Raw genomic sequence first — 18,300 nt, 5'->3', positions numbered from 1 at the left:
TATTATTATTTGTGACTGTAATGTGGGTAAAAGATTTTCAAACAAAATATGGAGAATGAAATATGACAGTTTCACAAAATAATAAATGAATTCTTTAATAACTTCTAATGATAATGCAATATAATTACTAACTATGAAAACTAGCACAATGAATGTAACTTTGTAAAATAGTGACATGCAATAATGCAATGTAATTACTGACTATGAAAATTAGCACAATGAATGTAACTATGTAAAATAGTGATGTGCAGAGAAAATAAACAATCACAGCTGTCTTTTAAGATTTTGATGGGCTTTGTCTACTTATTTCATTGTTGTCAACTGAATCATTTATTGCCTACCATCTGTAGTTAACTACAAAAACATGCCACAAAAAGATCTGAGTCATAATTTGTAGGTGTTAAATTACACACTATATTTGCTTTAGTTTTTTTTAGATCAATTAACTCAACCTGCTTAAATAATGTTAGATTTTCAAGTGTTTTCTTATAGTCAGGAAAAAACTCCTGCATTTAACACCAATGCTACTGAACAATTTTGATGAGGCCACAGCAATAGTCTAAAGATCCAGTAAACTAAACATTCACTAACTGCTGAACATGAGAGAACATTAGAGAAGTGAAAATATTTTTGCTTTGTACTTACATTTAAAACATTCATGAAAGCATGATGATGAGACAGATGTAACTGATCAAGATAGTAAGACCGCATGACCTTCTTCATACCATTATTGAGCAATGGTATCACAAATGACTGACTCAGAGGTGAAGTACCCTCCGGAAATACTTCTCTGCAAGATAAAAAGGCTGATAACAATATTACTGAAGTTGAATAATGTGGACCTATCTTACAGTACACTCCAACCTGATAAATAACATTGATGTTAAATAGCAGTAAAATTCATGCTAGTGAGGAGCCATATTAATTTTGTACTTCATACCCAATCAGAGTTGGTCTTATGTTTATGATAATTTACTTAGAAATTGATAGTAAGAGAGAGTGTTGTAGCTTGGAACACTTTTCAGACATTTGCCTCCAACCAGCCATGTAACTGAAGTATAATATCTTTTTTTATTCTGTTTTGAAACGATAGCAGTCACTTTATGTGTGCTGCAGCTGTTTTATCAAATTAGATAAATTACTCTGGGAAAACAGGAGTTTTCCAAATGTCAAAACTGTTCCAAGGTACAGCTTGCTCGTGTACCTGGTAACACATACTCTATTTAGATTGAAGAGTGGTGCAGTTGGTAAAATCTTGTTAGTGCCACATTTAACAGTCTAGGTGTTACGTTAGTACTCTACCCCATAACAATATTGAGCAAGTGTGATGAAATTAAGGAGAAATAGATTCAAAAACGCAGCTCCAGGTTAAAAACATTATGAAACAGAAGCTATTGGTAACTAACGCAATGTTCCATTTCTGAGATAGGTAGAATTGTTAAGATATTAAAGAAATTCAGTTGATTTGCAACTTCATATTTTCCATGGTAAAGAAACTATTCTGTTTGTGCATGACTGATGAAGTATGGCTCAGCTGTCAACATGTTATGTAACCTATTGCAATAAAACTCTGTAACTTAAGAATTAACACTAACCTTAAAAAAAGTTTAAAAATCTTATATGGCACTTACGTACACAGGACTTGTAATATCTATGAATACTGCACAAAACACAGCTTCATGTCTCTCTCTCTCTCTCTCTCTCTCTCTCTCTCTCTGCTTAGGGCGGTCTTTAGTGTGTGTTCCTTCATGTGATTCTAAAATCAATCACTAGATTGAAACACTGACCAGAAAACATTGTGTGTTCCTAGGCACACTATCCTCCAGATACAACAGTCTCTCCTGCAACTTGTTTCTTCTGCTGTTTTCACTAGTTACTGTTAATCACCTAACCTGTTGCCCTAGTGATAAAACGTATGTCTGGGAACTGAAACGTCTCTGGATTGAATCCTGGTCAGACCACAGATTATTTCAGAATGTCTTTAACATAGCTTTCATCTCTCAATGATGCAAAGATTCACCAGGAATGAGTCTTGGTACAGGTTCCACATTAAACTGTTTATCCCCTTTCAACAGTACAATTACTCGGGTAGGTTAGGGACACAAGTGTTGCTAAAATGTCATCCATTTGAAAGACTTGCATCTTGGTAGATGTTGAAACACAGGAATTATTAGACTATAAATCAATATATAATTACTATAATAGTAATGTCTTCCTATAATTTTAAGAACGAATCTCTCTTTCACAGTATTTGTCTGTAATATGATTGATTTACTTGAATCTTGTAATTCAGGAAGAATTCACTAATTACAGTAGGTCCCTGATCGAATCCACCCAGCAGATGTGTTGATGGCCTTTCATCTTGATTGGGCCTCTTCAGGAATTTGAGGATTCTTGCAATTGCATGACAATGTATTTGCTACCTAAGGGTATTTGTGATTAGTAGCAGGAATGAATTTGGAATGAACTGTAAAATTTACCCACACAACTCTGGAGGCAACAATAGTATCCCAGTGTATTGTACATTCCCATCTGGGGTTCATGCTGGAGTGTCCTACTCTGGTGCAAGGGTTTATAACATTTGTTGGTGAACATTGAGTAGAATACTGGAGGGCTCCAGATGACTTCACAAGCAGAATCTAAGAGTCACTTGTAGGTCACTATTTCAGCAATTTATCAAAATAACTGGACTGTGAGATCTACATTAGTTTTGCCTTTGATGTTCATGCTGAACAGATTTTTAAATTCTCCAGTAGAAAGACAGCTGACAGTTTTTTGAGCAAAGTTAAATAAATTCTTATATGAAGTAGTAGATAAAAATACAGCTGGGTAGAGTTGCAGGACAAGCAATGGCTCTTTTGAAGCAGCTGTTTTTGTCCTAATACACATTGCATACTTTATTTTATCCATAATAATGGTGACTGAGCTCCATGGTTGTAGATTAAGTTGTTTGACAAAATATAGAAATCAGCCAGATAGCAAATACACAGATATTTATTGCTAATCATGTGAAGCTTTGATGGGTCACTAGTATTACATAAACAGAAATTATCCTTTAGAATATACAGTGGCAGTCAAAATAATAGAGCCACCTGGCAAAGGTTTGGAATAAAGTGCACATTTATTACTTGACATATTTGAACTATGATGGAAACCATTACAACCGAGTCACATTGTACTATAGTCAGTTATATCGATAACACAACACAAAATAATCAGGAATAATCGATAATATTCAAAAGAATACCAGACCACAGGGTCAAAAAAATAGAGCCAATTGAAACAAATATATTGTACTTGATCTCAGTCTTATGAAACGTACAGGAACAGTCTTTTTTGCATAGGACTGCATTAGTACTTCGTGGGGTAACCCTTATTTTTTAGGATTGCCCTGCACCTCTTACCCATAGAGTCTACTAAACGCCTGCATTCGTCGCTACTGATCGCATACCAGGCTCTCTGGATTTCTTCCCACAGTTTTTCTGACGATGTAGCTTTTGAGCGGTCAATTCTCTGGTCTAAGATCTCCCATAAGTTCTCAATGGGTGATGCGTCAGGGGACTGAGGTGGCCACTCTAATACTTCGATATTGTGCTCTTGAACAAACTGCCTTATGATCCTTGCAGTATGCTTTGGATCGTTATCGTGCTGAAATTTCCATTTCAGCGGCATTTCCTCTTCAGCATAAGGCAGCATCACATTTGCCAAGATGTCTTTGTACATTTCTGCGTTCATTATGCCGTTGATACGGTGTATTGGACCAATGCCGTACCACGAAAAACATCCCCATACCATAACACTTCCGCCACCGTATTTCACAGTTTTTAAAGTGTACTTGGGATTAAATTCCTGGTTTGGTGGGCGGCGCACATAGACTTTTCCGTCTGAGGCAAACCTATTAAACTTGGATTCATCGGACCAAAGGATGTTCCTCCACCAAGTATTAGGTTTTTGTTCATTTCTCCGGGCAAAGGCTAACCTTTTCCGAACATTAGCTTGTGAAACATGTGGCTTCTTTCTTGCAATGCGCCCATTCAATTTTGCAGATCTCAGTCGTCTTTGAATCGTTGAGGTTGATGGTTGAACATCATGTTCGTCGCTAAACAAAATGGCTTTCAGTCGTGGTGTTGACAAAAATGGGTCTTTCTTCACTTCCCTAGTGATGAGTCTGTCTACGCGAGGAGTAGTTACACAAGGTCGCCCCCTGTTCTCCACCTGCGGCTTTGTTTGTTTTGACCGTCTCATGGCGTTCTGGACTCGTTTTCGCGAAACGTGCAAGACATTGGCTATTTTATTCATGGACATCCCACTTTTGAACATCCGGAACATTACTATACGCTCATCTTCACTGGTATGCTTTGCTCTGCCCATCTAGACGAATGTAAACAAAACCACACGTCAATTTACATACAAAACAACTGCATAAAAATCAATTTAAAGGCACATGTGTAAAGCGGCTCTATTATTTTGACCCATAAGATTCTTACCTTTATGCCTCTTTTCACACGTCTAGCTCAAACGCTTCCTTTCGGACGACTAAAGATAGCAGCAACGTCTTCCCTGATGTTGTCTACAAGGGACTGACAACACGGCACTCATGGCGATTTCGCGAACTAATAGATATCCTAGTTCTTAATCTCGTCAATAGAGGTGGCTCTATTATTTCGACCGCCACTGTAAGTATAACAGTAATAAATTACATAGACAAATCTTCCTCACGAAGCAGTCTGTGAAAACCATGTCAAAATCCTTACAGAGATTAGTATTCACATACAGAGAGAAAATCATGCTGGGGATATGTATAGAAGAAGGAGCTGTATAGAGTCTGTCTATAACAATTTCGTGTGGCTCAAAGCCCTGGTGCTAATTTTTCAATTGAATGTCACTTGGGCAACTCGTATGTAACTAAACAAAACCTGTCATCCAACTGGGGAAAGGAAACCTTCAGTTTAATATGGAATACAAACCACATGTCATTATTGATGAATCACCACATCAAGGAGAGATTGTTACTAGGTTAAAAGGCAGACTGAAAACTCTGTGGTTCCACTATTGCTCTCTGAAATAGTAGTGGCTGTTACTTTACTACTTTATGAACCAGATATGGCCCACTCTCTAACTGATTAGCGCTGACTAGCAATATTCAAATATTGGTTGAATGAATGTTTTGTGTCCTACTGCCACTGCTGATTAACTACATTTCCTGATGGTTCTTCCAATGAATTTCAGTCTAGCATCTGCCTTACTCACAATTAATTTTATGTGGTTGTTCCACTTCAAATCGTACCATACACATTCTCCTAGATATGTTGTGAAAGTCAACTACTTCCAGTGATTATTCTGCAATTGTGTAATCATACAATACAACGTCTTTTTGTCTATTTATTTGTAATATGTTACATTTCTTTATGTTGGGGGTAAATGGCCAATCCTTGCACCAAGTGTCAATCCTCTGCAGATCTTCCTGAATTTTGCTACAATTTTCTAGCATCATGACTTCTCTGTACACAACAGCATCATCCATGAAAAGCCTCATGGAACTTCCGACATTATGTGTGAGTTCATTTATTTATGGTATGAGTAGTAATGGTCCTACAACATTCCCCTGAGGCACACCAAAGACTTTTTTCTGTTCAGAATGACATGCTGTGTTCTGTCCAATCAGACAGTATGTCTGATATTCCTTGTGCTCATATTTTGTTCATTAGGAGACAGTGCAGAAGGGTATCAAATACCTACTGAAAGTCAAGGAACATGGTGTCTATCTGGGTGCCTGTATCTAATGCTTTCTGTCCTGTGAATGAACAGAGCAAGCTGGGTTTCACAAGATAGTTGTTTTTGGAGCCCGTGTTGGTTCCTAAAGAGGAACACAAAACTAACTAATTTAAGTGATGCCATTTAAATAATTTATATAGGCTGTGCATTCAAATTACAAGAAGTTGACTACCTACTGTGTCTCAATTTTGTTTGTTTTGGGAATAAGGTCAATCTACTGTATTTTAGCTACAGTAATCAGTTTTCACATCACAAAATACAGTCTATTATATTTTTATTTCTTGTGTTGCTACAAGTTTCTGGTCATTGTTCCACACTATATGGAGAATACAAGAAACTTGCATGCATATGAATAATTTCACAGCTATGGTAATACCTGTACTATGAATTCTTACATAAGACTGAGCTATTTCACTTACTTTCTATCTGGCAACAGTCACAGCTGTTGTGTCATCAGCCAATGAACATGTCTTGTAATCGGACTACATCAAAACTGGTTCCCCATTGTTCCCATGTAAATGCACAGGACAGTTAATACACTACTGGCCATTAAAATTGCTACACCAAGAAGAAATCCAGATGATAAACTGGTATTCATTGGAAAAATATATTACACTAGAACTGAAATGTGATTACATTTTCACACAATTTGGGTGCATAGATCCTGAGAAATCAGTACCCAGAACAACCACCTCTGGCCGTAATAATGGCCTTGATATCCCTGGGCATTGAGTCAATCACAGCTTGGATGGTGTGGACAGGTACAGCTGCCCATGCAGCTTCAACATGATATCACAGTTCATCAAGAGTAGTGACTGGCGTATTGTGATGGGCCAGTTGCTCGGCCACCATTGACCAGACATTTTCAATTGGTGAGAGATATGGGGAATGTGCTGGCCAGGGCAGCAGTCGAACATTTTCTGTATCCAGAAAGGCCCGTACAGGACCTGCAACATGCGGTCATGCATTATCCTGCTGAAGTGTAGGGTTTTGCAGGGATCGAATGAAGGTTAGAGCCACGGGTAGTAACACATCTGAAATGTAACGTCCGCTGTTCAAAGTGCCGTCAATGCAAACAAGAGGTGACCGAGACGTGTAACCAATGGTACCCCATACCATCACGCCAGGTGATACGCCAGTATGGCGATGATGAATACATGCTTACAATGTGCGTTCACCACGATGTTGCCAAACACAGATGTGACCATCATGATGCTATAAACAGAACCTGGATTCATACGAAAAAATGACGTTTTGCCATTCGTGCACCTAGGTTCATCACTGAGTACACCATCGCAGGCACTCCTATCTGTGATGCAGCATCAAGGGTAACCGCAGCCATGGTCTCTGAGCTGATAGTACATGCTGCTGCAAACATCATCGAACTGTTCGTGCAGATGGTTGTTGTCTTGCAAACGTAGCCATCTGTTGACTCAGGGATCGAGATGTGGCTGAACGATCCGTTACAGCCATGAGGATAAGATGCCTGTCATCTCAACTGCTAGTGATACGAGGCCATTGGGATCCAGCACGGCATTCCGTATTACCCTCCTGAACCCACCGATTCCATATTCTGCCAACAGTCATCGGATCTCGATCAATGCGAGCAACAATGTCACAATGCGATAAACCGCAATCACGGTAGGCTACAATCCAACCTTTTCAAAGTCGGAAACGTGATGGTACGCATTTCTCCTCCTTACATGAGGCATCACAACAACGTTTCACCAGGCAATGCCAATCAACTGCTGCTTGTGTATGAGAAATCGGTTGGAAACTTTCCTCATGTCAGCACGTTGTAGGTTTCACCACCGACATCAACCTTGTGTGAATGCTCTGAAAAGCTAATCAAATGGTTCAAATGGCTCTGAGCACTATGGGACTCAACTTCTGAGGTCATTAGTCCCCTAGAACTTAGAACTAGTTAACCTAACTAACCCAAGGACAGCACACACATCCATGCCCGAGGCAGGATTCGAACCTGCGACCGTAGCGGTCTCGCGGTTCCAGACTGCAGCGCCTAGAACCGCACGGCCACTTCGGCCAGCAAAAGCTAATCATCTGCATATCACAGCATGTTCTTCCTGTCAGTTAAATTTCATGTCTGTAGCACGTCATCTTCGTAGTGTAGCAATTTTAATGGCTGGTAGTGTAATAAATATGAGCAAAGATACAATGATTTGGTGTGCACACATGTGGCTGCCACTGTGAAGTGAGAATGATTGACTATTTGAAGAGAGATTAGGACACTGTCTGGCCATATGTTCCAACAATCCTTTGTAGCTCTATAAAATCTGGCATTGGCATGAACAATGTTGTGCTAGGGGTCTCACCCTTGCTATACCTTTTAAAAATAAATTCTGAGTTCATGATATATTCTGTCTCTATTCAATATCCTTGCTATCTGTAGCTTCATTTCCAAAGCAGTTCACAAAATTGTATTTACTGAGACCTATATTTAGGCAACATATTTAAAGCCACCCCCTCTCACAACTGCAAACACACAAAAACAATGAACTATCACAGGACCAATGACCTCAGCAGTTTGGTCCTGTAGGAACTTACCACCACTACTAACAATCACACATTATATTACGTAAGACTGTACTAAATAAAAGTGCAATTTATTTTGTACCAATATGAATCTTACTTACTGCATCTAGAAGGACACTGTCAGTATAACTGTTTAGAGAATCATCTGAGATAACTGCATATGAAATTAATTACCCCAAATTTGCTGTAGTAAAAAATTCCTCTTCAGATGCCACTGGGCTATCCAATTCATGAAGCAACTCAAAATCACTCCAAGAGTGCAGCGCAGTTACTGGTCGAGCTTGGAGAATATAAATAATTCCCTGTAAGGGAGAATTCTCATTTAATATGCAATACAGATCAATTACTTTAATATTTTAATCTACAGAAAAGAAATTCATATTACCAATAATTCTTGTGAAAGACAAGGCATCACAAAAAAAGTGAAGCAAGCATAAGGGAAGAGGAAATGAAATGAAACTTTACGGGCTGAGAGAGTATACGATGTTATTTCATTCTTTACAAAATCAAGTCTAATTTATAAAGGTCTTGGTTGTACAAAACCCACTTATCAGTATGACCTTGCACTCCTTCTGGCCTGGATGCATGATCTGATTCAGTTGGGAAGGGTGTCATAAAGCTGTTGTGTCCTCTCCTGACACAAGCTGGCTCACAACTGTTGCAGATGGTTCTTTGCATCCCATGTACTGGCACTGAGACAGAGTTGACATTGACACTGACTCCACACATGTTCTGTCAGAGAAAGATCTGGGGATCTTGCTGTCCATAGGAGAACTTCAAACTCATGCAGGAAGTTCATAGATACACATTTCACGTGTAGAAGAGCATTATGCTGTTCACAAACGTTTGAGAGGTAATACTTGGGGACAAAAGGTATTTGCGATGTCTCACTATGCCATCCAAGTTTTTTCAGTTACTACTAAACATGACCTGAAACCATACCAGATGGCTGTCCCCATCATGACACCAGGAGTTAATACCACTGTGCCTCCCCAAGACATCAATAGAATGCAACCTCTCATTGATGATGGTCATCCACGATAGTCTCGAAATGTGGTTCATTGCTGAACACCATGTGACACCATTCATCAACAGTTCATGCTTCCTGGTCATGTCACCACTCCAGACTCAGCCATCTGTGCTGTGGTGTTAACAGCAGCCAATGTGTGGGAAGATAGAAGTCCAGCTGCTGCTAGTGACACTGTCCTGGTGCACAATACAGTGACCCTCCCATATTGTGGTGAAACATGGTTGACCAGAACCTTGACGAAGACTATGCCTGCTTGCATGACCTCAAACAGTTTAACATTGAGCCACCATCCCATACTTCCCACAAATGTGGATATTGCATGATTCAACCATGAGGCATAATGGAGACCAACAATGAGGCCTCTTTCAAACTATGTCATGCGCTGATAATGCTGTCTCATACAAATACACACCATGTCTGTGTCCTTTCCAGTCACCACTCAACATCTGACACTGTTCACAACACTCATATATCCTATCAGACCTGGTAACAACACTAAACACAAATAACGCTAATGCACACTGGAGACAATTCTACCAGTCACAGAGAATTGCAACTCAATTCATTAACATACCTGCTGAAGGTGTGTACGCTAACTTCTGACTGTGACTTCCACATGCTTCACTTTTTTTGTGAGGCAGTGTATGAAGAATTCACTGATTTTGTATAGTAATGTCTGTCTTGATTGTCGCTCTCTTTTACCTTTTACATGTCAATGACATCGCCATGTTATTTTCATTATCAACTGTCACCCAAATGAATGCAGTGTCATTGAGTTATAAGTGAATTTCTAACCACAGAAATATTAAGACCTAAGCCACGAAGATTTTCAGTGCACAAAATTCTTTAACGCTGTCACTAAGATATACTTATATTCCTCCACAATGCTATGAATGCTAAGATTGCTGCTTACGTGTCATGCTTCATTTCAACCTACTATGGGTAATATAATGAAAAGTCAATTTATATACCGTGTCAGTCATATCTCCTTCAGAAAGAAGTGGTGTGTATAAATTTTAGTGCACATATGACTAATCTAATCTTTGAATTTAACTTATACTTCATAGTACACATTTACAAAAATTGTCATTTTTCAAAATTAACTTGCATTTTAACACGTCTTCTCAACTATTACACATTTAATTGCTTCACAGGAAATGTAACAGGCTGTGTTAATATTGGTGCCCAATCAACTAATCAGCTCTGTATTCTTTATATCACCTCTACACTCTGCATTGGTACATGTCATGAATATATGAACATATCATGTTGCTATGCATCATTTATACTAACTGCATACAATGTGAAAAGAATAGAAAACAAGTGAGACAGTGAGCTTGGTCTGTATATGTGCAGATGGGTATGTGTGTGTGTCTGTGTGTGTGTGTGTGTGTGTGTGTGTGTGTGTGTGTGCGAGTGTATACCTGTCCTTTTTTCCCCCTAAAGTAAGTCTTTCCGCTCCCGGGATTGGAATAACTCCTTACCCTCTCCCTTAAAACCCACATCCTTTCATCTTTCCCTCTCCTTCCCTCTTTCCTGATGAAGCAACCTGGGGATGTGAAAGCTTGAAATTTGTGTGTGTGTTAGTCATGACCATGGTGCCTGTTTCACTATGCATGCCATCTGGATTCACAGTAACTACTCTGTTCTTCACTCCACTGTAGCTTTCTACATCTTTCATTATCTGGCCTGTCTATTGTTTGCTGTACCCCTCCCACCTCTGTTACATACAATGCACTTAACTTTTTACTCTCATGAACTCGTGCATAATGTTTTAGAAGTGATCTTTGTCTTGCTTATTATCCTGTCTTCCACCTTTAAGCTCTCAAGTTTTGAAATCTCATCTTGTGTAGTCCCCAACAGTCAGTCTTTCCTTCACATTCCTTCTGGTAAGTCACCTCAGACCTGCAATTCTGGATGACCTTTCCAAAATCTATGCCTTTCCCTAAACATCTCCAGTCCATTTCCTTCACCCCTCTTCCTTCCCCTTCAACCCTTCCGTCGGAAGAAGAAGCCACTGACTCTGAAAGCTTGCACGTGCGTGTTCTCCACTGCTTGGTGAGTATGTCTTTTATCTATCCAATTACATTATATTTTATAGGGAATTTTGGTATTTTTATTGTCATTTAGCCTACATATGTGACCAATGTGTTTTCTATGTCTTCTTACCAAAAAGACAAACAAAATGACTCAGGAGGATGGGGCCATTGCTGGGTTGTTTGCCTGTACGTTATTATTTGTTTCTCTGGTGATAGTGTTGTTGGATCAAATCTTTTAGGATTCTCAGTTTATTTTCAGGTTTCCAAAAAACATTTTGGTGATTTTTGAAAAACACAGTTCTACTGGTGGTGAGGAGGGGGGGAGGGGGAATTTACGGAGTATTATGACAGTAAACTGTGCTCCTTACCAATCACTGATTTCTGGAACTTTCAAAGCTGAGTGGGACTTTTTTTCTGGTGTAGGCATTGTCTTGCTATTAATGCCAGCAATGCCCAAGTGCTACTGGTCAATGCATGTATGTGGGCAAGAGAGTCACTGTTAGGGTTTTGTAAGAAGTGGTCGTGTACAGTGGCATTGAGCATAAATAGTCTGAAGAGTTTGTTAAAGCAATAAATTATGAGTCTGAGAGTATCGTACTGGTTGGTAGGGTAAAACTGATTCAATTTATTTGTGAAAGACATAATTATTTATGTAATCTTTGGATGAAATAGTATCATCATAGTTGCTCAGTAGTTTTATTTGTACGATGTAATATGTTATGGAAAACAGTATAGTAATAACTTACATAATTAATGGGAATCTTGAGGCACAGAGAAAGATTAAAAAAACTGTAATGCTGATAAAATAAAGAAACAGGAATTATGATGAAAGGGTGAGCAGCCATAATTAATTTAAAATCATTTAGTTTAAAGCTCATTATCCTTTTCCAGACCTTGGAGGAGCACAGTAGCTAAGTCTGCATTAAATATCTTAGCTGAAGCCTACAACAGCAGACTTATATACAGGAAGAAAAAATAAATAAATGTTGGAGACAAATGTGTGTGAAATAGAAATTTTTACTGTACACAAAAGTACTATTATTACTTACTGCAAATACTGAATAATTGTAAAGGAAGGAGATAATGCACCAATAAAAGCTGACAGCTTTGCCAAAATAGATAAAATCTAGAGATGATCAGAAATATAGCAATAAATGACAGAATAGCTACCTGCATACAGGAAGTCATCGGGATTCACAAGATCAATTTTTTTGCAAAAAAGAATAATTTTGTAATTCAGTCAGTCACTCATTTGTTCATACATGTGCCACAGATACCTACTTAAAATGGATGTGTAAAAAAATCAAGATACACATTAACAAAGAGAAGGAGCTATCAGAAACTACTCCTGTTGGCTTTTTCTGATGACTTGCTATACTCCCCTTGTATTTAAATAAGTAATATTAGCTACCCCAAGCAGAAGCAATGCTTTGTTAACACTCCAAAATTTTCACTATTTTGAGTGGGATAAATGAATGCTACAGTGTTCATCTTTTCATGTTTATTTATAAGTTTTTACAAATTCACTAAGAAAAAAATCGTGCACATTAATTTATATATGTAAGACGACCTCTGGATTTTCCTTTGTGTGAGACTGTATGCACCCAATAGGTTCAGCTTCAAAGTCTAGATTTACTGCTCATGTTGTTTTCCTGTACTTTCATTCATTGTGCTAAAGCTTGTGTGTGTCATGAAAAGTGGAGGTCCCAGATTCGAGTCCCAGTCTGTCACACAGTTTTAGTCAACCAGAAAGTTTCATATCAGCACATACTCTGGTGCAGAACGAAAATTCATTCTGGGAAGAATCCCCCCAGGATGCAGCTAAGCCATGTTTCCACAATATCCATTCTTCCAGAAGTGCAAGTCTCACAGGGTATGCAGGAGAACTTCTGTGAAGTTTGGAAGGTAAGAGATAAGGTACTGTAAAAGTAGAACAGTGAGGATGGATCATGAGTCATGCCTGGATAGCTAATTTGGTAGAACACTTTCCCATGAATGGCAAAGGACCGCAAGTGCAACTGGACATGTTTTCTAACATATCAATCCAATATGTAAAAAATTAATTATGATGACATCAACTGCATGAATACTTAAAGATGGATGAATGATTAAATAAATGAATAACCTTGTAAATGGCCCACTCAATATCTCTGGCACTACCAAACATTGATTCCAGCTGAATTCCAATCTTTCCTAAGGCAATTGCTTCATCTGGTGAGAGGCAAAGTTCATTAACTAAGGTATCAACAGAAATTTCTGTTGTAACAGTCCCACCTGTAGAATCTGTGAAGGAGAAAAAAAGGGTGATTTTTACATAATGCTATATATCAATATTCATTTCACAGATGTTGTTACTAATAGGATCCAGCTATGAATTCATCAAATTAAAAGTTGATGAGATTTATTACAATGTTCTCTGGCTTCTAGCAAATGTTGATAAAAATAAATAAGAATCTGTGCTCCCTATGAAGAAATAGCTGGTCTCCCATAATCTTTATTTGTGAATGACAAACAAAATAAAAGATGAAAGCATTTTTGACAAGTTTACCATTCATATCAATGCGATGTTTTTTCTTTCCAGGTACCGAACTCTTCAAAGAAAGCTTGTCTGTGCCATTTCTAATAAGGATAATTGTATCAGGGTCCGCTGATGCGGACACTACGCTCTGAAAATATAGAACATAGCAATGAAAATCACAAAGAGATATTTATGGTGTATTGTACAGCTATAGATTCAGCTTATCCATAGAATACAAATAGTGCAATTGATATTCAACAATCAAGAAAATACAATCCAACTGAAATAACACAAGATGCAGACAGATAGGATACATAAACTCCATCCCAAGGAGGATAGCAGACAGGTGGAGGGAAAGGGGGAGGGAGTGTAAGATAGGGTATCTTGATACCCTCTACCACTAAAATTGGCAAATCCTGATTAAAGTGCTGTCCACTGAAGAAGTGGATGGGGCCAGGAAAAAAAGAAATATAAAATACGTACACATTTTTACTACCTACAATTTATCATAAAACATTTGAAGAATAACAATTGTTATTGTATAGAGAGCCACAGAACAGTGCTCTATTATTTTTGTTTAGTTTGGTCTTAAACAGTAGCCCTGGAGCAATTTTTATTTTGTCTTATATGTTATTGTATAAGAAGACACACTTCTCAGGTGGTTGGATATTTGAATATCTTCTGGTATAGTAATTATGTAATCCTCATTCTGCACTAATTTAACAGTCTTTCTAATGAAATTAATAAATCAGTTTAATCATTAAATAAATGTGAAACATTTAGAACACAAATTTCAGCAATGTTATGATCACAAGGCACTATTTTGAATGGTACAAATTATCCTCAGTGCTTGCTCTTGCCTTATAAATTCATTTCACTGGGAATAGTATTTCCCCAGAAGAAAATTCCATAACAAAGCAATGAATGGAGTTGTATCAATGTTTGTTAACTTTCTGCAGATTTTTGATATTCATTGAGAGCAGCAATTGCTGTCAAATTTGTAACTGATTGTCACTGAAGAGATGTGACTCTTGTCTCAGGACCCTGTCAGTTATCATTTTCTTATAACCACTATTCTTACATCATGTTACATGACTGCGAGTGTTATACTATTTCTTGTAGACATGTTGAACAGTCTGCACTGAGGCACCAACAAATTGGGCAACTTTCTTTGTGGGTTGGTCTGAGGTACAATTAAACACAATAGCTAATTTTTGTCATTCTGTCATATCTCCATGTCTATCCATACATACTTCACTACTATAATACAAATTAATGATAGAGGATGACCATTTGTTACCAGTTTTGCCCCAATTACAAAGTTCCAAACTGACCAATGTGCTATTTTAAGTGATCAACTAAAATTCTGTCCAGTGAGCTCAGTAATATCAGTATCAAAGATTTTCAGTCTCTGTTTATGAAGAGAAATGGTGTCTTTCTAGATGTTCTGTAAATAACCAAAGTCTTACCACAACTAAAAAAGGTTCTATTGGTATAGGACCCTATTATCAATCCGTGTCATAATTAAGTTCTTATTTGAATAGAAAAAGCTTTATTACTTAGTAATTCTGTTTTAATTGTAAGTTCATGAGGGTTTGTTTAATAGATATAGATGGTGGCATCAGTGGTCAATGACTTGGAGAAACACTGAATAGACTTCTACAGCTTTAGCAACACACATTTTACAAAAATGATAGTAAATGTATGAGACGAAGGAGAACTACGAAGTGACTGGAAATTAGTCATGATTCATTCTCTACATAAGAAAGGAAATACTAAAGAGGAGAATAATTGTTTTAACAACTCAATATTCCCAGTAATGTACAATATTCTACTAGTATTCATCTAAAAACAATTAAAACAACAACTGAGATTCTAAAAAAATATTGAACGAAAAGTGGAGCAAAAACTACATCTTAAAACGTTAATAAGAAACTGTATGCTGAAAGGATGGTAATACGTATTGATCTTCAACAGTTTTAAAAAGGCATATGACTCCATTTCCCATGATGTATTATTTAATAGACTGACAAAAATAGAGGTTGATTAAAAAGTACTGAGGATTAAAAAAACAACCCTGACTAATTCCAAGTCCAAAATAAAATTGTGCAAGTGTCCCTCTAAACCCCATTGGAAACAAAACAGGAGTTTGAAAGTAAGACGTATTCCTTCAAGAAACACTATAAAAGAATCTGGCAAGGTACTAAAACTTCAGAATCTGTTTAAACCTTTCAGGGTTGGACCTTAGAAGAGTGTTGTGGAGACAGACTATTTTACTTTTACAGATAGTATATCCACAATGGCAAAAGCTTTTGAAACTTCAGCAGAATAAATTAATCTTCTGAAAAAGTAGCAGAACAAACTTGGGTACAAATATCTTTAAAAAATGGAGGTAATGCCAAATATCAAGAACAATACACACCAGCTACATACCAAATATGGAACAATAAGGTGTATGGATCAATTTAAATGCTTGAGTAAATGTACTGAATGGGCTATATAAGAAAGCCTTGAAAACAAGAATCTGGAAAATGTTTATAGGTTGCTAAACAATGTCAAACATTTACAGCAAGTATTTTTCCATAAATACCAAAATTTGTCATTAACTGCCTGTCATAACACCAATGTATCTATGTGCTTCTGAGTATTCTATTCTCAATGTGATATGTTTGCTAGCAGGAATATAGAGATAAAGAGAGAAATATCTTACACAATATACTGGCCCAAATTATGTAATCAGACTCAACAAATAAATAAAACTCCAAACAAGAAATACGAAGGTTGTTCAAAAAGTATTTGATCTTATTTTCTATTGCTGAAACCAACAATTGTATTGGGGTATGCACACACTCTACGTTTGTAGGCATACTTAGTGGGCATGCCAGATTTTTTTCACGACTACAGAAACAGCTACTCACTGGCTAGCCATTGGCAAATGAACACATGTAAGTGGTAGTCACCAGTTTTATGTTGTGGGCAAAATGACAAAAAAGTGGAACAACACTGTTGCATTAAATTTTGTTTTAAGCTTTGTGATTCTCAAGTTGAACCAATCCGTAAGATTTGACAAGTATTGGTGGATGAAGCATTGGGTACCACACAGATAAATGAATGGTACAGCTGCTTCAAAATGACCACTCATCAAAGAACAGTGAAGCACATTCAGGTAGGCCATCAACATCCACAAATGATGTTGTTATCGATAATGTAAGGACCCTCATGATGCACATAGTCACAAACAAAGGAACAATAATAACTATCCAAGAACTTGCAGATGAGGGTGAAAGTGGTACTAGATCCTTTCCTTCCATTTTAATGCAAAATTGGGACCTCAGGAGGATCTCAACAAAATTTCTGCCACAGTTGCTAACAACTGAGCAGAAGCAACTTCTTTCAGATATTGCATAGGACATGCTTGATACTGTGAACAATAATCCCAACTTTCTTGACACAGTGATCACTGGTGATGAGTCCTGGGTTTATGGCTATGATCCAGAAACAAAGTCCTGTCATCGCAATTGGAGTACCCATTTCCCCAAGATCCAGAAAATGTGAAAGTCAAATGACCATCTTTTTTTACTTCAATGGCGTAGTCCAACATGAATAGGACACAGAAGGTATTAATGTCAATAAAGAGTAGTACCAAGAGGTTCTTGCATTGCCTTTGTGAATCAGTGAGACAAAAATGGCCAGACTTGTGGGCAGCAGGTAGTTGGCACCTTCACCATGATAACACAGCTGTTCACTGTGCTCAATTAATTCAGTATTTTTTGGCCAAACACAACATGGCTATGGTTTGCAGCATCCCTATTCTCCTGCCCTAGCACCAAGTTATTACTGGCTTTTCCTTAAAGTGAAATACTCTGAAAGGCACCAGACTTATGAACAGGGATGATATTATGCAAAATTTGATGGAGGAGCTTTGCACCATACCAAAAGCAGCTTTGCAGTAATGCTTCCAGCAGTAATAAAAACATTGGGAGAAGTGTGTAGAAGCTGTAGAAGCTCAATAGGTCTACTTCGAAGGTGATTAGCATCAAATAATTGTATCTGAATAAAGACTGATTTTATAAATGAAAGTCAGATACTTCTTGAACAGCCTCATATATTCTTGAACACAAACAATGACATACAATATATTTGACACAGAACCAAGACCAAGAATACAATTGTACAAGCACATTAAAATAAGACCTAAAGGTAATAGATATATAACCGTAACAAACAAAATCAAAACATCTTCAGAGCAGCTGTAGTGATGTTTGGATGGTCACATGAACTCTCTCTCTCTCTCTCTCTCTCTCTCTCTCTCTCTCTCTCTCTCTGATGAATTAAAATGCTATGCCCATCAGTGATTCTTTGTGGTGTGGATTCAACAAGTCCTT

At 37.6% G+C, this 18,300-nt stretch overlaps 1 protein-coding gene across 1 annotated transcript in view; it reads right to left on the bottom strand.

The window, feature by feature from the left end:
- Nucleotides 1-18,300, bottom strand: part of LOC124616263 (putative phosphoenolpyruvate synthase) — a 317,495-nt gene that overhangs the window by 130,726 nt on the left and 168,469 nt on the right. The window contains exons 14-17 of the mRNA XM_047144567.1: nt 13,946-14,063; nt 13,523-13,680; nt 8,503-8,630; nt 646-790 (exon numbers count right to left, since the gene is read on the bottom strand). Coding sequence (XP_047000523.1) covers nt 646-790; nt 8,503-8,630; nt 13,523-13,680; nt 13,946-14,063 — 549 coding nt within the window. The remainder of the gene's footprint in view (nt 1-645; nt 791-8,502; nt 8,631-13,522; nt 13,681-13,945; nt 14,064-18,300) is intronic.

The sequence above is a fragment of the Schistocerca americana genome, chromosome 5 (assembly GCF_021461395.2).
Source record: "Schistocerca americana isolate TAMUIC-IGC-003095 chromosome 5, iqSchAmer2.1, whole genome shotgun sequence".
NCBI lineage: Eukaryota > Metazoa > Arthropoda > Insecta > Orthoptera > Acrididae > Schistocerca > Schistocerca americana.
Note: the sequence above shows the minus strand (reverse complement) of the source record. Positions and strands in the feature narration are given on the sequence as shown.